Here is a 22,369-nt window from a genome sequence, read left to right as displayed (position 1 = left end):
TGGCAAGGCCTGCACACCTGACCTCTGTTGAAATTTCACATGTACCACACATTTTCTGGAAGTCTCTTTCGAAACTCCCCCCATTGTTCTCCATGACAAACTTGTCTTTATAGTGGATAGTGGAAGTACAGAAATTCTCATCACGTGTGTGAACACCCAGGTGCCCAACACACACACACAACCAGACAGAGCTGCAGGGTCAAAGGTAAGAGTGCGAAGAAGAAAGACCTTCCGTATGGCCAGAAACACAAGATCCTGTGGGAAGAGCATGACAAATTCCCCTCTTCCCACTCGAGAATACCATTCTGTTCCTGCTCGGCTTGGGAATTTTTTATTTCCTTTTCGTGTCATTCAATGTCAATAGCGTGAATGAATGAAGGTTTGAGGAACTCTAGGACATGATATGATGTACAGTACATTGCGGGTGATGTATTCACACACCCTGTGTAACGTGTTGAGTGGGTCAAATGAGGCAGTGTTGTTCAGACTGCGTGTTGTGAAGAGATAATGACTACAGAAGGCCAGCTGACGATGACCGCATGATGACATGCAGTCGACACAAAAGAGCCTCCTGTGTTCCTCCCTCACATCACCATCAAAAACCAACTACCCACCTTTCACATTGCTGCTGCGGTCAGCAGTCTACCTCTAGTTTAGTGATTCTAGCTCAAATTTAGTCTTTGGCAAACACCAGTTATTAAATGAAATAAGCTTAATACATAAATAATATAGTTGACATAATATGGATGTGTGTATGTGTTCATGTTTGATGAGATTTCTAATTATGTCTTCATTCATGTTAATCATACTGATAAATCGGCACTAAATTATTAAAACAATATTTGGGACATTTACGAGAATCAGAATGTTGATTTATCAACCTCAATTTAATAAATGCCAGTTAATATTAAATATATGAATCTAAATAAATATATTGATAAATACATCACATTACATATGTTAGTCGATTGTCAAATTGCTGTCATCTTACAAAGACTGCAGTCCAGCATCCACATTAACAGGAATGTCAATGTCTCCTGGGTTTGTTTTAGTAAGTGTGACATGCAGAATCACATCGTGTGGTTATTAAATGAAGCCATGGTTTTTTTTTAACATGCCTTTCAAAAACACAATAATAACAAACATGACTCGCATTAAAAAAATGAATAGAGTTTCAAGTTTATAAAATTGACTTAATAAATGATGTCAATTTCAAATATTTCTTTCTACATATTTGTGAAACTGAAAAAAAATGTGTGTGTTATTGTAGGCGACCGAACAAACGAGTGGATGGACGAGTGGAGACGACGGTTTCCAGATGTAGCCGTGCCGTGTGCCAGAGCTCTCTCGGATCCCAGGGTTTATATATGGCAACTTATAAAACTGTTACATCATAACTGCAGTCCTTCCCAACTCTGTTTGCCGGAGCTGGTAGGTAACTTTCCGTGGGATTCCGTGCCCTGTTGCCTGTGTCCTCGGATGACCGTAAATTGAAAGCATCTGAAAATGTTTATTCCCTAACAGAAAAACCACAAAGATTCACCGTAAGAAATGTATAAACCTCTGGTGCCAGGAAATGATTTTGTGCCTGTTTTTAGACTCTTGTGACGTGGGTGCATTACTCCATTGCTTAATCTTTCTCCAATTATAGTGCCAATAAAAATGTTTGGGCCTAATATATTTTCATTGCTAAAATGACCACTACAACTGATAATATAATAAACCCTATTAGAGCAAACTGACGTGAAATGTAAATGTTTTAATAGCTCCAAGTAACACAGCATTCTGAGACTAACTGCGAATTTAAAAGTCACCAAATTCACATCTGGCAAACACAAAGTTCCTCCTCAAGCTCGTGCTTTTGGTCGAGCCGTGTTGTACTTGAGCTGCCCGTAACACAGCCCTGATTGTATTTACACAACCTACAAATGTTGCATTTATTTATTTTTCATAAAAAGGTTTATCAGGAAAATATTTGAAAGGTTCGGATCACCCAAAAATAGATTTTTGCAACTTTTCTTCAGTAGAACAGTAAAGAAGGTTTTTAGCTGAGGTGGTGGTCCGTGCTAATTCATCAAATCATTTTACGTCAAGACCGAAATGAACAGCAAATATTTATTTGTTTGGCCCATAAAAGTGTATTCTTCAAATGACTTGAGATTACATTTCACACACACCTGCATGGTGCTGCCATCTATTGGTGCACGGCGACGTTGTCTTGACATGAATCCTAATTCATTTGTCATTAAGAAGGCCAAATTGAGGTCACATATTATATAACATGCCCTTCCTCTCTCCATGCATCATCTCTGGTCTTCTGTGATTTCATTAATGGGGATGTAAGGAGACACCATATGTACTTGTCAGGTGGGCCAGCTGTGCATGAATCACAGGTAGGGATGACTCCTCGGGCAGGCGCCGGCCTCATGGCTCAGAGAGAGACAAGAGACGGCGTGTCTGGAGTCAGAGAAGTCGGTATTGATCTGTACTATGGTTGCAAAGGCTAAAGGGAATCAACCTCGTCTGCTGACGTAATGTAAAGCACAGTCAGCGGTTATAGCACATATGTGTGACTAAAAAGAAAACGGACCATGGTTTTACTATAGTAACCATTATAATATACAAATGTATTAAAAATTACTACTAAACACGCTTGTACTATAATAAAACCATGGTTTTATATGTCCCTTTTGGTGAACTTTAATAAGGGAAGGCCCGTATATTGTATCCACATTTATCCCAAATGTCAGTCATGCATACTTGTGAATTAGTTTACTTAGTTTAAAAAGTATTATAAAATCAGAAACGGATTGAAAATTAAACAAAAATGAAATTTAGTAAATGTAGGGAATGTTTTGCTTACGTAACACTAAGCATGTATACAGTGCCACCTGCTGGTTGGATATAATACGGCTTTAACTACTTGACACGAAAGTCGTCAGCTTTGAAAATCATTTTCTGTAATTATGTAAATAGTTTAAATAACATATATAATATTATAAATAAAATAAATACTAAATAATCAAGATCCTCACGAGACCATACTTTAAATGTATCTATGTAAAAAGCAGCTGTTAAGCAGGATATGGTTTATTTTTGACTGCAGCTTAGGTGAACAACCACGACTGACAGGTACGGAAGCGCCTAGTGAGTGGTCTACATAGAAAGCATTATTATCGACCTTTAACGCGTTAGGTGATAGGGTGTCTATTGTTGTTTAGGTCAGCGCACGAGGTTTTGAGACACCGCCCGCGTTTACTTCCGGTCATTCCTAAAAATAAAGAAGTAGCGGGGCTGAATCATTACTGCAGCACAGTCCTGACAGTACCGAACTGATGTTATCAACTTTTTCACACAACTATTTAAGATCATCATTTAAAGTCAAAGCTGTTTTGCACGAGACATTCTGCGCCCAGAAATGTTGTAGGAACACTCAATAGAGAGCAAATCTTCCCCTGGACATCGCTTGAGACAGCCGGTGGAAGTCAAAGCAGAGCTGGCGTGGATCAGCCCCTAACATCAGCATGGATTGGTTGATGGGGTGAGTTCAATATTTAGGATTTATGTGATTTTATTCACGATTTCTTTTACATGATGATTTGAGGCAAATAATAAATGAACAACTGCTCAATATTTATGATTTGAGACACTTTCCATTAGGGATGTTACGATTCACTCAGCTCACGATGCGGTACGGTTCTGATCTCACGATGCGATTTTAGTCACGATTTTTTTTACATGATGATTTGAGGCAAATAAAAAACGAACAACCTTTTATTATTTCTACAATGTGTTACATTGTCGTATTTTATGTGAAATAACGCAGTTTAATATTAACAATTTAAGACTTTGTCTGTGCTTTTCCTAACTTTTTAATTTTTCAGAAATATCAGCATATCCACGTTTACCAAGTCTGTAGAAAAAAAACAGCACCAAAACATGAACTGCGATTATTTAAATTATCGTCTCAACCGATTTGAGTCGTCACATATTATAATTGATTTTCAACCGGCTCACGGTGTTATATCCCTACGTTCCGTTCACTTGAATGCATGGTAAGGAAAGGTTTGTAAAATAAACAGAAAACTAACCTCAAGAGCTTCGTGGCAAGCTCGCTGTTGTGAAAATGTATCGACTCTGTCCATCATCCCTCCAATCGTGAGTTTGACAGAAAGTTTGCTGAGAAAACACTGACACTCATTTGAGCGTCTGTTTTTTTTAAAGGCAATAAGATGACAAGACGTTTGGATTCGGTTTGTATTGTATTCCAAGAAACTGAACACTGTCTATTGGCTGTTGAACTGTATTGACCTGAATCGACATGATTCATGACTGATTCAAGATTTGATGTTTCAGTTGTTTGTCCAGCTCAAAAGATTGGGTTGTATACGGTTCTGGTGGTGGAATGAGGTCCCCGACATGGTTTCTTAACAAGCTTGACCAGAAGGACCATGCTGGTCAACCAGTCCACATGCTGGGGACACCGCAGTATTAACCAGTGTGGATCAACATGACAATTTGGATTTATTTTTTCTATAATATAATATGACATTTTTGATAACACTGTCAAAGTTGTCAGACGCATCCCATTGAAGCACAGCGACATTGGCATTTTGTGATTTCGTTTATGTTGTTAGAATAGGTCTTAAAACTAGACTGGTTGGGTTAGGGTTAGTTTAGTAAACATGGATGGATTAAATTGATACTTCACCTAAAATGATCAGTTATTCACCTTAATGTTATACAAAACCTGTAAATGACTTTGGCTTCTGTGAAACACGAAAGAAGATATTTTGTGAAATGTATGAGTGGTTTTGTGTTCACACAATGGAAGTCAGTGGGGTTGCGTTGTTACCAACATTCTTCTCTTGTGTTTTGCAGAAGAAAAAAGTCATTGTTTGACAATGACAGTGACTTGTAAAATATTTGTAATTTTTCTGTCAAATGTCTTTGTAAGATCAGTTATTATTATATAATAATCTTTTAAAAGTTTGTGATTCTGACTCCAATGGTGACAACAATTGAAAAGAAGTTTCAATTATTTCTGTTGTTCTAGGCTTTAAAGATGCGATGCGTGTCTGCAGTAAAAGAAACCATGCAGACTTTGCTGACGGACTGATGCGAGCATGCTGTCATTTGGGTTTTGTTTTAGACCTAGAAGCTATGAATAAGCACACGCAAGCCGAAACATTCGCTAGAAACGTTATTTAAAGAGCGTCTCTGTCTGCTGTCAGTGAGAGGTTAGGTGTGGCTTCTGGTTACAGCGAGTCAGGTTTAGTCAGGCATTCTTATGGGTTAATGCCATCATCCAGATAGTTTAACTAGCCATACATTCACATTCCTGACGTATGGACTGTTCTAGCTGTTTTGGTCTATTTTGACCATTTAGTCATAGTAGGACGGTGGGACAAAGTATCTTTTAGTATTTGATATCTTGGATAAGATAGTGAGTTTATGATAAATGTCTGCAAACCAATGACATTTGCTGTCTGTCATAGATGCCAAGCCTGGTGTAACACGTCTTGCTATTGAACTAACCTTTCGTAACGTGACAGCATTTTTGAGTATTCAGACAGTATGTGGGGTGGGCTTTGAAAATGTCTGGGACTTGATTGGCCTAAAACAATCTACGGTTATAATATAATTGGTTCATATTTTTCCCGCCCTATGATTACATCAGCAGAAAATAAAAGTCATATCAGAAGAGAAGTTTTTTTTGCAATTTGTGTAAGAACAGTGGCATTTATTTATACTCATGTCTTTTACCTGATTTATAAAGAGCAATCCGATTGTTAAATATATTTGGCGCCCCTAACAGTATGTTAGTTTAAGATGCTTTGAGGCAATTGGCGTCACATAGGGCACTTGACACACATAGGATGGCTTAAGAAGTTTATTTGAGTGGAGAATTCCACTATGTAGAAACAATACAGATTACAGAAAGGCCGGAGGGAAGGAAACCGTCTCCGCTGGGTGGAGGGAGCCATTGTTTTTAGAGCAATGCTTTATGGGAACTGTATCACATCTTGGGGAAGCGATGACGCTTATGATGCCTGTTCAACTTTCATAACTTTAGACCGATTTAACATCTGAGTACACAGTTCACAATTTGTCCCCTCTAGATACATTTATAGACAGATATCTGTTGGTAAAGTGTTATAGCTTGTATCAAATTTGCCAAATCTGATGTGCCATTTTAAGTAAAAGAGTTTTGATATTTGTGAATTCCGGTGATGTGTTTTCTTCTCTAAGGTCTCCCTAGGTCTCCCTCTGTCCCTGAGCATAGTACATGTTGTGTTTGGCACAGTTGTGTTCTTGCTTGTTTGCTTGCAAATTCTATAGCGCAGAACAAACAGTGCCAGTAGACTTCAAAACAAGTCCAAAATTATTATATTAAAGGGACAGTTCACCCAAAAATGAAAATTCTGTCAACATTTATTCACAATAATATTTGTTTATTGTGTATAATAAACTTCTGTCTTCCAGTTAACAACTTTTTTTAAATATCTTCTGAGTTCTGCGGAAGAAAGAAAGTCACACAGGTTTGAAATGACAGGAGAATGTGTAAATGATGACAGGATCTTAATTTTTTGGGAGAAATACCACTTCAATTATTGTGTTTTAATAGTGTTTTTTATGTATTTTTTGTTTGTAAGCATCTCTAGATTTTTAAAGCTTTTAAATAATGAACTGTCGAAAGACCCGTGGGCAAGCAAACCTCTAATTTTAAAATGAAAATGAAATTTTTACTTTTTATCTCAGCAATAAAAATCCCTGCTTCCAGTCTAGTGTCTCCACTTTAAATTCAAACGCTGTGAAATCAATGAAATATACAGTTTAAAGAAATACCATCGTAAATCTAAGTAACTTACATAACTTTATCTAACATAAAATTGTATTAAAGACCCGCTCTGGTGAAAATCAAGTTTTAGTGTTTTTATATGTTTATGTGTTGCTTTTAATGTGCTTTAAGACAAACCATGTGCACATTTATCATTTTAAACCATTGCTGAGTATTTTCTCCATAAAATGTAAGTTTCCCGAACACAGTTTAAAAAATGCTGTTTGAAACTGCTCGGGTTTATGATGTCATAAACCTGCAACCAACCACATCAACTCATTTGACTCCTTGGATAAGCAGTTCCAGCCATAGATATGCAAGGATGGCACATAGATTAGGATCTGAAACAATCAGCTGTCAGATTCATACATGTCAGGTGGGGCTAATTTGCATATTCATGTATCTGCATATACTTCATGACTAGAATTACATTTAAGGCAGGAAATCGGTTTTCACTGGAAGAAAATGTTCAAATATGCAATGAGTAAAACTTTCAACCACAGGGGGACTTTAAGGTAATATAGCTGTTTATTTTTGTGATATAAAGCCGCAGAATTATTTTTTAGAGTGAATATGATGTAATTGTGTTTGACAGGATTAGATATGAATGGCAGCTGCTAGCTCCTAAATTTTACTTTGTAGAAACGTCCGATTTAATTGTAATCTTTTGTCCATCTTGTGCTTTCAACTGATAACCTATTTTACCTCAAGTGATTCATAAAAAGTAGTATATCCGGTTTATAGAGTCAACACCACCACACAAAGTGTCAATAAACCTCCTAAAAATGTTTTGAGATAGCTTAGGCATAATGTTGGGTCAAAGAGGCTCTTTAAATCCCAAAAACTAGGGATGTCCTGATCAGACTTTTTGTGCCCCCGGTCCGACCCGAGTCATTTATTGCAGCTAGACAGGAGTATGTACTCATGAGACAGAATAACAGATCTTCATTCAACACTTCCTCAAAACTAAAACACTCAACACAATACTGCAAGTTCCCTCTGTGCTATTAACATAAATAACTTGCAATTGCTTCTATTGTTTACCTCATTTGTAAGACGCTTTGCATGAAAGCAACGGCTAAATTGCTAAATGTAAATAACTTTGAACTTTAACTTTGAAATAAAGGGAAAATCAACATCTCTGTCGTGTAAGCAGACAGCCCTAATGCTTCTCATCTGTGTCATTTAGTTTGTTGTAAAGCTCCGGTAGAGCTCTGTATGAAGGCAGAAATCCGACGCTCTTAGTTCTTTTAAACATTCACCCGAGTAGCCTGAATCTCTTTATGTCACTTAAAAGGGTTTTAAAGGCTTTTGTAATGCAAAAATAACACAAGTTATCTGCATTACATTTTAATTCATATATTTAGTTAAAAGTGCAAACATTTTATCAATCATCTGCCGGTGTGTTGTCTAATTATTAATGGGAGGATTGCAATATATTCAGCCATTACACTGTAAGTCACGGTCAAATCAGTTTACATTTCTGTCCCATTGGCACTAAGTCAAACCCTAACTAACCCAATCCACAGATCCACGGTCAGCGTTCTTGCTAGGGCAACAAAACATTTCAAGTCTGAAAAAAACAGGGTTAAATAGACTGATTTGTCGACAATTTCTCAGACTGTTCATATTGCTGTTCTAGAGAATTTAATGTGTTATTTGAGTTTGCATGGTTACACAACCACAACCACAGCGTACTGTTTCAATCTTAAGTGTTTCAATGAATTTCGTTAGTTTTATAACCCAAGTCTGTTGCCACGTATTGTGAAAATGCAACAATCTATTGCTTCTGAACTGAAAGTAACTTAAAGGGTCCCAAAGGTGACGCTGCGGTTATATGTCACTTGTTTTTCATAATAACTTGTCCCTTGAGATTAGAAAGGTGCATTTAGTTATACAAAATACCTTGAACACCTTGTGTCTAGAAATAGGGTGCGTGCGTCTGCATGTTAACTGTAGATTACAGTAAATGTGAAGACAAACTGTCAGTGTAATGCCACTTTAAATCTTTGTAGATTTTTACGATATATCAAGAATGTGTCAATCACTTCACCGCATACATCAAAAATGTTTTTTGCACGACTAAAATGGGAAAATGTTTTTTATTTTATTCAAACATGTATTTTTTAATTATTAGAATTATCATTATAATACATTATTACACTTGAGCACCATTGAATGTGAATATAAACTAAGAGTGTATACATCTATAGATGCCTGCGTGTACTAACAGTGGCAAACGTTAACAAATGCATTTATTTGAACACAAACCTGACACATAACATGATGTGAAAAATAACCTTGTTCCCCAGTTACTCATTGGGGCATACGTGAGATATTTTAGACAAATACCCAAATAATTATCCACACCAACAAAAGAAGTCGTTTTTTCATCTCAAGTGTTATGAAGTGTTTAACTCCAGCTGTCGTCAGTGTTTTTGTGTGGCAATGGCCGCAGGTATGTGTTAAAATATCAAATTGGGGACTGTGTTCTGTGGATTGTGGCACTAAACACAAGAAGATGATATTTGAAACTACTTATGTAGCCGAATCTGTGCTGGTTTGTATTGGCTGCCTCCAGTTTTCTCTTTGTTTTGCCTCCAGCTGATGCCGTGACGTCGACTGTAAAGGGGTCTATATGGCATCGCTGTGAAGAACCTTTTAAGAACCTTTATTTTTTAGAGCATATATACATTTTTAGACAGCAGCACACCAATTGTGTTTATAGATGTAGCTTCAAATGTTACATTTTGACACATTCTTTCAGAATCTTCACACTTTCTTTTTGTTTATTTTATGTTTGAAGAGTGTGCGTCAGGTTGTTTTAAACATCTTAGTTAAGACTGGGAAATGTCAACAGAATTGAATCATTTAAGGGTTTTGATCCAGTTGATTCACAGATATTGTCACAAGACAAAACAACGGTTAGACCGACAAAAACCCACAGTTCTGTTTTGAGTCTCGATACCCATCTTCAATGAAGTGTATCATTCACGCGCATGGTGTGAAAGGTACTGAATGCAACATTTTATGATGGAGCTGTGGCTTAGTGGTTAGCAGAGTTTCCAGTCACCTCCATCCTTCCAGTCATCCTTTTGTTCTTGTCCTTTTTTCATTTCTGTAGAAATGTGGCAAAAAAAACATTATAAGTTGTGCTGCTAAGATGAGAATCTATTGCTATCGCACAGGATTTAAGTTGTGCTACAAACATGGGTGACACCTTGCAATGTAATAAAAAACACCAATAACACAACAAACACCAACCAACAATTACGCTGCTGACTGTTGTAAAGCCAAACTTACTGTACATTTTGTTCAGAAAATCTTCTGTAGTTTGATGTTTTTTTCTCATTTCTGCACTAGATGGCAGCATCGCATCCCCACCGATCATAACCACACGTCTTTACTACTGTATTCTATACCAGTACTGTGATGGATATTGATTCACCATAAGCCCAATTCCCATTTTAGTATATAATTATATTAGTATCAAAATATATAATTATTTCTATTATATTTAAATGTATTGTTAAGAGTATAATATTCAAGAGTGCGGATACAAAATTTGCTGATAAGAAATCCGACAGGCAAGTCTTTCAATAGTTATTTCAGGATACACCAAATTCTTATTTGTCTGCTGGTTCTGTGTGACATACTGTTTTCCATCTCTTTTAAGCCTCGTTCAGGATGTCATTAATCTAGTTAGTGTTTTCTGTGTGTGTAAAGGGTCGTTGGATCATGAAGTACACAGACACGAGTGGAATGTTGTAGAGGAGTGAGAGGAAGACAACTGCTGTTATGACTCCAATGCTCAGACTCCCACTGATGTTAAACTAACATCACATTCTTCATATAAGGGTAAAAAATTTGAGTCATGGGAGTACAAAAAATAGTTTTCTGGGGTCATCGGCACTTTTACAAAGTTTATGATAATACAGCATATCCAGCCACCAAAAGCATGTCCATGGTGCACAGTTCAATACAATATGCCTTACAGTAGTCGAGTAGTGTCACAATATTTTGGCCAAAACTTCTAACTGACATATCAATATCCAGTTTATTTCCAAAACAAAAACTATTTGCAATACCATTTTGTTGTACTCTTTCATCATTTACTCGCCTTTAAGTTTTTCGAAATCTGTATAAATGTCTTTGTTCTGATGAACACAGAGAAAGATATTTGGAATAAAGCTTATAAGCAGACAGATCTGGTTATTGACTCCCAAAGTAGGAAAAATTACTTTATCATTTTATTTTGTTCTGTTGAACGCAAAATAATATGCAATATGCCATACTGTAGGTTATAAGGTCACACTTAATTTTCAACCATTTATTTCAAGTTTAAAATCATAAGCATGAACCCGCACACAATAACCACATGAAGCCGGAAGATTTTGCAGCGCGTAGATAGAAACAGGTTGCGAAAAAAGTACTGTTGTGTTTTGGAGAAGAACTAAATCAAATGATCCTTTTACCCCAGAGGCCTCAAGTCCAGTTTACCCTACAAACATAAATCGAGCGAGTTACATAAGTTCAACTTTCTGCAACAAATAGTTTATAGCGTCTGAGAATTTAGTGACTTTCCTGGCTTAAACGGCGTTTGGCTCAGTTCATCACAGCTTTGACAGTGCCTCCAAAACCTTGTTAAGGTAATGAGGTTAACAAGCTCACAAACAGACAAATATTAAATGTTTTCTATGTGATCTAGGAATTGTCAAGCTGTTAGACAGAGGGCAGTGTGCATCAGTCGAGGTCTGTGCAGATTGATTCGATTGTGCATGTGAGCCTAAAGGCAACATTTCCAACCGGGAGGTCTGACATTTTTCAGCAAACACTTGCGTCACTCCGGCCACATGGCCCGTATTAGATCTGTGTAATTTAATTTGGTGCAGCAGATCGTAAGAAACAACAAAAGCCGAAAAGTATCGTTTTCTCAGTTAGAGTTTACTTCTTAGGTTGAGTTTGTTTATTATTAGGTGTATTTTGTTGCTGTTGTGCAGATCATTACTATTTGTCACCATATATTTTTGCTGGTGGGTTTTTCTAATATTTAACTAGTGAAAAAGCCACACTATAGACCTTTTTCACAAGGGGTTCACCCATGTGGTTGACATGTGCAATGGGGTATATTCACACGGAGACATGAAGTCTCTGCCAGCTCCGTTACTTCTGGCGGCATAGGGAACAATGGCGTTTCGCTTCAGGATGCACATAGGATTACAATCAACTACGTGATTCGAAGTATTCAAACACTTCGCCAAACGTCACAACCAAAAAGGAGAACAACTTCAGGCTATCCCTTTCGAGGTACAAAGTGAACGTTTCCACTTACTAGAGGCATGATCACAGAGGCACGCCGAAATGTGAAGGTTTTCTTCCTAAATACTTTGTTATCACTTGGGGAAAAATCCCCATAGTTCTATGGGAGCGGAAGTGACCTAGCTTGCTGAGATTTCAGCGGAAGTACATCTTTGTCTCGTGTGCATAAGCTCTATTGTCTGTTATCAGTGTTGTAAATAATGTCACTGTATAAGCTTCCCCGCTGGCAGCGCAGTACATGTGAATTTGTTTACAAAGCTGATGTAACCGGCAAATGGAAACCATGTGGCACTCTTATGCCATAGACTTTAAAAAGAAAATGAGGCTGCTCAGGTGGGCATCGGCAGTAGAATTTGTCCGGTTAAGTATGGTTCTGCCACTGAACATTTTTTAGAGACATTACTTTAAGGGCTTTAAAAAGGAGCCTGTCATCTTTGACAACAGTGTTTAATTATTTTAAGTTTTTTTATTTATTTGCCATTTATTTTAAAATAAATGTGTTTTTTTTAGATATACTCTTTACTCGAGATAAATCGACTTGAATCAATATATTCTCAAACCGAATGCGCATGCGTCGACTATATACAGTATATGCAACAACTATAGCCATGATGTCTATGAAGAGGCCTGGAAATCTCTCAGGTGTCACCTAAAATATCTTTATTTGTGTTCCGAAGATGCCGGGAGGTCTTAAAACATGTTGAACGTCATGTGGGTGAATAAAAAATAACTTACTTTTCCTTGAATAAACGGTTTATTGATGTTATACATTTTGGTAATCATAATTTTTTTATTTTTGGATATAATGTAAAGCTTTTGACCTTTGTCTGAAATGTTTTACTTTCTTCTCCCTTGAGCATTGATTTTGTACTTCCATCTTGTTCCAGAACATGACATTTACCTCATACCCAAGTGATGGATGGTGCATGCGGGAGACTCGCTTTTGAGTTTTGAACTCTTTGGCAGACGATGACGCCAAATCTGTCTCTGAAATGATATTGAGCATTAGACTGCTGAACACAGAGCGCTGTTGCCCTGTTACCTAGACATAGATTAAACAATAATGGATTCCAGAACATTTTGTAAAGTCTTCATGTCCAAACATATTTTCCACTGCACTGCAAATGATTTAGCATGAAATGGAACCACTTCACTAGAAATTCAATGAAAATTTTTCCACCCGATAAACTTTTGTTTTCCAAGATCTTTCCCTTTGTAAACATTGCTTCCATTTCCAGTAAGTTACACTTTTAGGTGACGGTTAGTTGACACGCAGGATGCTTTGTTTGTCAGTCATGTGTGGGTGGAGCTTTGTACATCAAAACATCCCACTTTCTTCACCTGTTAAATTGCATACTTTTCGATGTTTGTTCAGCATCCTGTATCTGTTAGACAACAGGAGACCAGGCCTTATTAATATTCACAGTCACAACCATCCAACTGGGTGTGGTGTATGGAGGTGTGTGTGTTAATCATTTATTTTGCATTGTAAATACAGTAGTCGGTCTCAGAGGTATATGACTGGTTTGTCCCGGTGCTCTGATGGTTCTCGCTGAGGATTGTGTAACGCAGACTGCAGTCTCAAGAATCAATATCTCAGGACACCGGCAGCAAGCTGTAATTATAATGATGGTCCTGTCAGCCAGCCAAGCTCTCCGCAGGAATAACCAACAGAGAGAGAAACACATTCACATAACCTGTCTGACTGCCACACAAGACATGCACTGAGTTAGTTAGAAGCTCTTAGATGTTTTCTCATCAAATAAAACAATTAAAATAAGAAAGTATGTATGATCAAAGGGTACAATGATGAATATCAGTATGTCTTTAGTTCATAAATTGTCTTTCTTGGGATGTATACCAGTAACATGTAGCTCATCACTGCACTCGTATTTTTATGTGAAATATGAATAGAGAAATGAGCAATAAATACAAACTGGCTTACAGAAACACTGTGTGTCTTTACTGTTCTAAGCAAGAAGACTTGTGATTTTTAGCAAAATAAAGTGTGCATAGATAAACAGTGCTTGACAAATTTATTAGACCACCTACCAATGTAAGGTTTGTAGGAATATTATTGTTTTATTCAGATGCCCACTTACAGTTATTTGCTTTTATTATGAATAGAAAAACAAGTTTTAATGTTTCAATATTACACTATTTGTGTTTTCTCTTTATTATGGCGGCCAGGTGGTCTGATCAATTTAAAGTGGAAGTTCACCCAGAAATAAAGCTTGTGCGATTTATTTTTACCCACCCACATGATGTTCAACATGTTTAGGGAACTTCCGGCATCTTCAGAGCACAAATGAAGATATTTAGGTGACAGCCGAGAGATTTCTAGGCCTCCTCATAGACATCATGGTGTCAGTTGTTGTCAAGGTCCACCGTTAAATTGCTCCATCCGCGCATAGTCGAATTCTTTTGAAGCGACGAGAATGCTTTATGTGCGAAAAACAAACTTGATCGAGATATCTTCCTCTGTCTTGTCAGTGTATGGCGCGCGTTCACGAGAGCACGTCTTTCTTCTTATTCTTGGACGAGATCACTTTTCCGCGTTGTGAGACAGAGTGTCGGCGTCCAATGGGGCAAGCCTCATGCCACAAACCTAATACGTATGCGTCAACGTGCTCTTGTCCAAGAAGAAGACTAAGAAGAAGTGTCTCGTGAACGCGCGCCATACACTGACAAGATGTCACCTAAATATCTTCATTTGTGCACCGAAGACGCCGCAAGTTCTCTAAACACCTTTAACGTCATGTGAGTGAGTAAAAAATCACACAACGTTGATTTTTGGGTGAACTTCCCCTTTAAGCACTGTGCATCGGAGGAGGGACCCATTACATTTAAATCGAGTGGGTTCTTTTCACTTGGGCCAGTATGCAATCAGAATTCGCCAGCATTGTAACGGTGCGTCTTGTATGGACAAACAAAACCATTTGGAACTTCTCACAAAAGTGAGGCAGTTGATTATGTATCAGTCCATCTACAGTATATCATATTCTTTTTTAAGTAAATGTAACTTGGCACTTGGTTTAGTCATTCTTTACATGATTCTTTCCAGACTGCTGCACGGACAGCCTTCCCCCTGCTTCTATTTTTAGTCCGGCACTTTTAGTTAAGTGGAACCAGACAGCGTTGCTGTATTGGGTGGGGTCTCATGGGTAAGAGTAACTTTAGGCATATCATTATCCCTATTTACAGATATTACCAAATATATGTCTCGGGAAACATCCAAGACTTGACACAGAATGATCCCTCGAGCAATGCTGTAAATGTTTAGTTAGGGAACCTGATGGATGTTGAAACGCGTGTCTTTTTTAATAGTACACACAGACTAAACTAAATAAACAAACACACACACACGTGTTATCATGACATTGCAAATATATTTATACTGTTATTATCTATAAACATACAGTATGTATAAAAGCAGATCTCTATTTCTGTGGCTCACAATAAACATACTCCATCCTTTGTTGCCACAAAGGTCAGACAAATCCCAATGTTTTATTGCCACAACTTCACAAGCACACAACGATGAGTGGTTCGTGTCGCCCTCATCCCCTGTCAGATTTTTAAGGCAGTCCTACTGAGGCAAACGGACATGAGAGGCGGTCGCGTACGCAAACGTCTTCTCTTTGTGTTTTAGCAGCTTACTGTAAAAACAGTCCGCGTGCTTTGCAGCCCGAATCGATACAGTTCTGGATTTCATCGTCAAACTTTTAGCGTCCAGAATGAGGTTTAAACGGAACGGTTCGTACACGTTGAATAGGTAAGCAGTTTATATCGACGGTGAGGGGGTCTTCTTGGGACAAACACGCGTACGCGTTGTGCTCAAACGCGAGGTTTTCTCTGGAAACTGCGTCTTTCGTTTGTTGTTAACGCGTTTGATGTTACTTTGAGGCGTGAGCTGCAACATTTGTAGCGTTTCGTTTCCATTGTTGTGTTGCGACCCGTTAAAGCCACACGTGTTTCCGTAAGGTCACCCGTGACATTTGAATGGCTCGTTGTATGACAGTCTCGGAAAATTGCGTTTTGACTTTAACACGACTGAACAAAAGAGGATGTTATATTCAGGTCGGATAGGAGAGGAACCCCATCACCCACACGCGCCCCGATTTGGGAGTTTCCTGCTTAACGTCTTGTCTGGTTGCACGTTTAAGGTGTCTCCTGACGATGCGTGGAAGTCTTTCTGATCGGCTTTTGTCGTGAAATATAAGCTGTAAATTCTGCTTTTGTGTGGGGGGGCTTCGTTCCCATTTATTTTGAGAGAGCATCGCATGTTTCGATTGTTATTCGTTGGTTTCATTGAGTCGGGGATTTGGGTTCATTCATGACCGCATCATTGGGACACAAGACTCGTGCTCTTTTTCCTTATTCAGCCTACATGTTAAATCCATTTCACGTATTCTCCTTGAAATGAACGTGGTCTTTTTGACGGGCGTTTCATTCAGAGTGTATCGCACTCACCATCCATCACATAAGAGCATGCAGGCGCATTTCCTCTCGCATCTTTCTGCACTGAGATGGATCTCATTGTTACTTGGTCTGTTTCTGATATTGGAGAGAAAACAGTTGCACCCCACAGAACTCTAAGGACAAAGGGAAGGCTCTTATCGAGGTGGTCTCCTGTGGTTTTGCTCTGCAAACGCAGTATGCTGCTCGGGATTGCGTCATCGGGTCTGGGAGAAAGGCCCTGTGGTTGCTGTTTTGTTAATGCATTGAAACTAAGGGTTGAAACAAAGACACGAGGTCTTGCGCTCTCTGTGGTTTTAGATTGATTTAGATGGGTGATGTAATCTGTTCCTGAGGTAAGGGAATTTATAATCTGGTATGCATATTTACATGCACAAACACTAGGGAAAACTGCTGGACGGTTGTTTTACACACACCAGATCAGAACCAGAATTATTAAATTTATATTGACAAGAATAAGATCATGTTTTAAGAGTGTATCGTCGCTTTCCTTTAAGTTTGCAGTGGAACACAAAAGAGGATATTTTGAGAAATGTCTCAAGGGGTTTGTGTTGATAAGTCAATGGGGGTCGATGTTGTTTGTAGGGATGTAACGATTCACAATGCGAATTACGATTCTGATCTCACATTGCGATTTTATTCACTTTTTCTTACAGAATGAGTTGAAGCAAATTAAAAACGAACAATTGCCCTTTTATTATTTCTCTAAAGTTACGCATTGTCGTATTTTATGTCACATAATTGAATTGCAGTTTTAAAACAAACAAAATACAAAATGAATAATACAAAAGTATATTTAATATAAACAAACTAAGACTTTGTGCTTTTCTTAACTTTTACTTTTTTAAGAAATATCAGCATATCCACATTTACGGAAAAAAAACAGCGGCCCCTGCTGTTCAAAACATGAACTGGGATTCTTTTAACATCTCAACCGGAAATCGTTACGTCCCTAGTTGTTTGGTTACCAGCGTTCCTCAAAATATCTTCTTTTGTGTTTTGCAGAAGAAAGAAAGTCATAGTGGTTTCGAATGAACTGAGGATGAGTAAATTGAGTAAAATAAATACAAATATATTAAAACTAAAAATAATAATGACATTTGACCAATATACTTTCATGTGCAATGACTTGTGCAAACGTTTTCATCAAATTGTAGCTTAACCACCATAGTTTCCCTATTTATTTTACTAACACAGTGCACTTATCTCCATGTACTGGAACACTTGGAGAATATTACTGTTGACGTTTTGCGTAGGGTGAGCATGGAGAAAATCCCTAAAGGCAACATTTGCCGGGGCTGTTCGGGCCCTTAAAAACTCCTGGCTGAGAATGTTCCTGCAGTGGTCCGTCATCTGTTTGCAGCAAATCTATTTGCCAACCCAGCGTTCCCGCCTCAAAGTCAGAGCCAACGGGAAAATGAGAGAGAGAGAGGAGAGAGAGAGAAGATGGGAGGGGGATACTGTGGGTATCAGCAGACAGGAACACACAAGAGCTGAACAACTGTACGTGCTGTGCTCGCCCGCTGCGGACGTTTGTGTTTGTTTGCTGACTGGAGTGTTGTTCTGTCTGCACCGTGCCAAGGGGAAATCACCACCTAACAAAAGCTTCACTGTAGCACAGCAATCGAACACAGAGCGGGAAACTAGATAGGAGACGAGAAAGTCTGAGTTGAACCAGCTTGCGTCTCGCCGCAGTTCTGCCAAGAGTTTACGGTCTGATGGATGCCGCTCACCTGTAGTACATCTTGTAAATCCTTGAGGCAAGCGCTACGACAGAACAATCTGATTGCTGACTTCACAAGCTGCATGGGGGTTCTGGTGTGTTGTGACTGTTTCTTCTACAGGTACTAAAATTGAGATGCTTAATCCTTGTGTTATGCACACTTATGTATTTATGTCTGCATCTTTGTATATATTCTGTCTAAAGTTGTGGATGTTCTTGAAGCTCTGCCAGAAGCTCTGCCAGCAGATGTTGTGCGATCAGACGCGTATGGAGACAAGGTGCCCGGGACATAATGGTAGTTAGCTCAAGTTCAGGATCAATGTTCAAGACGTTCTCTTTTTGTGCGTGTGAGGGCTGCAGACCAATGTACATTGGGACAAATTGTTCCTCGCTGCTTAATGCAGACTTTGCCCTTTCAAATGTTAGGCTCGACCTCTGGAAATGTTAAGCAAGGGGGCTGTTAAAAGTTTGTGCATGCTTTGCTTGTGAAAGTGTCGAGAGATATGTTTCCTCTTTTGCTTGGGGTTGGAGTTTATTTTCTTTGCCGTGTAATAGGGACCTGGTGCTTGCTAGGTTTTTATTCTATATATATATATAGTATATATAACCAAGCCAGTGTTCTGGGGGATACTAGTCCCAGCCTTATTTGCAGAGCTAACAGGGAACATTCTCAGAACTTTGGCAAACGTTCTCTTAAAATTATGTAAAAAAGTAATGATTAAAGGGATGACCACAAAAGTACATATTTTGTGTGGGGAAACTAAACAGTTGTGGGGCGCCTTTAACTACCATAGTAGTTTTTCCCCTACTATGGAAGTCTATAGTGCCCCGGACCTTTATATTAAAATATCTTTCGTTGTGTTCAGCAGAACAACGAAATGTACACAGGTTTGGAACAATTGGGGGTGAGTAAATCATGACTGTCCCTTTAAAGAACATTTGATCAACGTCTTGCTAAACGTTATAAATGATGATGTTATTCTTACATTTGTTGGTGGAATGTTTAAAACACAGAGAAATTATATTTTCATAACTTCACGGCAATGTTAGCAAAACATTTATTGAACATATATTGTTAGCGGGGTAATTAATGATTTAGTTTGCTTTTCTCCGATTTTTTTTCTCTTTTGCTGTCTGTTTTTAAAATTATTCATTACATTTATAAATGCACTTTTCTGGGCACTCAAAGCGCTTTACATTGAAGGGGGAATCTCCTCAAACACCACCAATGTGCAGCATCCACCTGGATGATGCGACGGCAGCCACACTCATCTCCCTTCGTGTCAGTGCTCACATATAAAAAGTTATAATTAGCTACTGTATCACAAATCTACTCAAAAGCAGAGCATCTAGTATAAAAGTATCTTTTTTTATATGAACTTAGAGCAAGTAAACTGTTTAGAAAAGCAGATAAGCACTGTATTCATTAAATAATGTTTTTTTTTGTTCACGCTTATGCAAATAGTTTTCTCCGTTTTGGCCTTCTGTCCACACAGAGACAAAGTTTTTCCCTTTTTAAAAATGCTCCGTTTTCGTGTTGTAGTGTGGATAAGGAAAACTGAGACGTTTGAAGACGATGAAGCATTTTTCGTCATGCGACGTAGTCATGTGACCGAGTATCGAAGCTTCTTACATTTCATGTATGCGCTATACATTGACGTCTGCGTTTTTAGATGTGGATGACCAGTGTTTTCGTTGTTGGTCGTAACAGTCCTTAAAGGTGTTGGTTCAAGATGCTTGATTTCCACAAATATATGCAATATTTCGCTTTTGTGTAATCAGAACTGTGTGAGTTGTGAGATATGCGCTGATAAGTCATCGCTGTGTGTATGGAAATTATGACCACGGCAAAACCTGGTTGAATGAAAATCGCATCCATGCAAAATTCACGGCGTCTCAAATTAAGTCCTGACAAACTTGTTTGAGGCGAAGTTCCAGCTTCCAAAATTCTGAAATACATCCTGTTTGGAATCATGTAAACACAGACTCAGATTGCTGTTATTTTCCATTTGAAATGTGGCCAGTTGTTGGTGTAAGATTTATAATGGGAGTAGTTTGTTATAGGACTGTAAATAATGTTTAACTATATTCCAGCGCTGTCTGGTGTTGGTTTGTGCCACTATCTGCTAAGCCATCTGACTGCGGCGTATATTTAATCGGATGCGCTTTAATTGGTCTGTTGCGGCCAGCGCTTCCTTACTGTCTGCATTCTTCCCTCGCTTCGGGTAAATCTCTGGTGACTATCGTGTCTTGGGGTAAAATGGGCCTACTTTTCAAAGCTTAAGTCTAAGTTCATGATCTTTGAGGCTGAAAATGTTGACATCAGTAAGTCCATACTCATTCCTCAACACGATGCAAACCTTAAGCAGTCTCAATAGATCACACACCATGATCAAGTCTTATTTCCAATCTTATTGTTTTATCCAGTCGTCCAATGTTTTGATGTGATCATGGCACAAGAATGAATGTTGTCAGATCCTCTGTAGCTCCTCTGGGTTCCCTTCTTCCCATTGTCACGCCTCCTCCATCTATCGTGTGAAAATTACGCAACTGCCTCCTCCCACTGCGAAAGATAGAACTGCGGTGATGCCTCTCTCTCTCTCTCTCTCTCTCCATCTCTCTCTCTCTCTCTCTCTCTCTCTCTCTCTCTCTGGCTCAGCATGCCGAGCTGCAGCGCGAGCACCTGATAGTGCTGGCTCAGCGTACGATCCAAGGTCACTCCATTCATTCACTCAGCTGGACGCACATCCAGACATGATTCAGTTATTCACATCCGCAGGCTCCGAGGGATAAATGAATGCTTGTGGGGTCTAGAACATGATCCCCAATATTCGTATATTTAATTACCCTATCGAAAAATACATGTGTTGGATTAACATTAAAAAAGTAGCATCAAGGGGTTCCACGCAAATATTCTACAATTAGTAGTTTCTACAATTCTACAATTGTATGAACAGAAGATAAGTTTAATTAATTTTATTTATTTATTTAATTTTATTTTTTGTTTTAAGTCAAAACACAATGAGCAAATCAGATGGGGGACATCTCAGTACTGGCATTAAGTTAATGATCATTGAATCATGCAATACACATCATGGGCGCACTTTAACCTCTCACAGCCGAAGCACATTTACACCTCTTCTCGAAAATGGTACCCCCTAAAATTCAAACATAAAACAAAGTTAAATGTACATTAAACTAAAAGTCTTTATCTTTACTGAACAACACTTAAAATAACACAACATTTCTTACGCACCAGTCATGTTGAATTAACTTGTTTATATTAAGTAACCCGAACAATAGTTCCAATATTATATGCCAGCTTTTATCAATGTCCTGATCCGGACCTGGAAAGAAGTCGATCCGTACCCACATCCATCCACTTCATATTTCAAGTGCACTCTCATCAGACCTCCAGAGTACACAAACACGCACACACTCAGAGGCGCGCAAACCAGTGATTACAGACTTATTTCGTCAGACAAAGCGCATATCAACAACATTTTGGATAAACCTTAACTTTCCTTCGGCAGAAAAATGTCGCCAAGGTTTTGCCTTCCCGACGCAGCTCGTTTTTTTCGGCCTGTCCAGCAACCGGTCCGGCACAGTTAGCAGCATATTCAACTGACTGAACCGCAGCTGAATGAATGTAGTTTGTCTGTAAATATGCACATATTTACAGACAAACTACATATGCACAAGACAGACGTTTGCACTGCACTATATATACAATTATATAATTCACAGCTGTATAACAATTTATTGCAGTTATAATTAAAGATTTTAGCAATTCAGTAGGAGTGACTGCAGGTAACATTAAAGTTCTATTTCAGAAACTAAAAATATGTAAATTAGATCAGTTTTTTGGGCAATTAGTTTAATAAAAATGCAGCTCTGTGTATGTAACCGTTCAGAGAGAAAATGCAAGTAGGCTACGACTTGATGAGTCATGGATATGATCAAAAGCATATGTCAAGTTGAATTATTATATAAAATTATAACCATGT

The 22,369-nt window shown here is 38.3% G+C and overlaps 1 protein-coding gene and 1 long non-coding RNA gene across 4 annotated transcripts in view; both read left to right on the top strand.

The window, feature by feature from the left end:
• Positions 1-3,109: 3,109 nt before the first annotated feature.
• mob2a (MOB kinase activator 2a) overlaps positions 3,110-22,369 on the top strand; it is a 38,223-nt gene continuing 18,963 nt past the window's right edge. The window contains exons 1-2 of one of the 3 annotated variants that reach the window (XM_079449557.1): positions 15,703-15,935; positions 17,896-18,483. In XM_079449557.1, the coding sequence (XP_079305683.1) occupies positions 18,362-18,483 (122 nt within the window). In that variant the 5' untranslated portion in view covers positions 15,703-15,935; positions 17,896-18,361. Of the gene's footprint in view, positions 3,542-15,702; positions 15,936-17,895; positions 18,484-22,369 lie in introns of those variants that run through there. The other 2 variants (XM_079449559.1, XM_079449558.1) reach the window with 2 other exon arrangements.
• Positions 7,277-14,105, top strand: LOC306890070. Its single transcript, XR_013786251.1, has 3 exons — positions 7,277-7,356; positions 12,838-12,875; positions 13,048-14,105. It is a non-coding gene; the product is annotated as an uncharacterized lncRNA (long non-coding RNA).

The sequence above is a fragment of the Barbatula barbatula genome, assembly GCF_947034865.1.
Source record: "Barbatula barbatula genome assembly, chromosome: 25".
Taxonomy (NCBI): domain Eukaryota; kingdom Metazoa; phylum Chordata; class Actinopteri; order Cypriniformes; family Nemacheilidae; genus Barbatula; species Barbatula barbatula.
The sequence above is the reverse complement of the archived record's forward strand: the minus strand, read 5'-3'. Positions and strand labels throughout refer to the sequence as shown.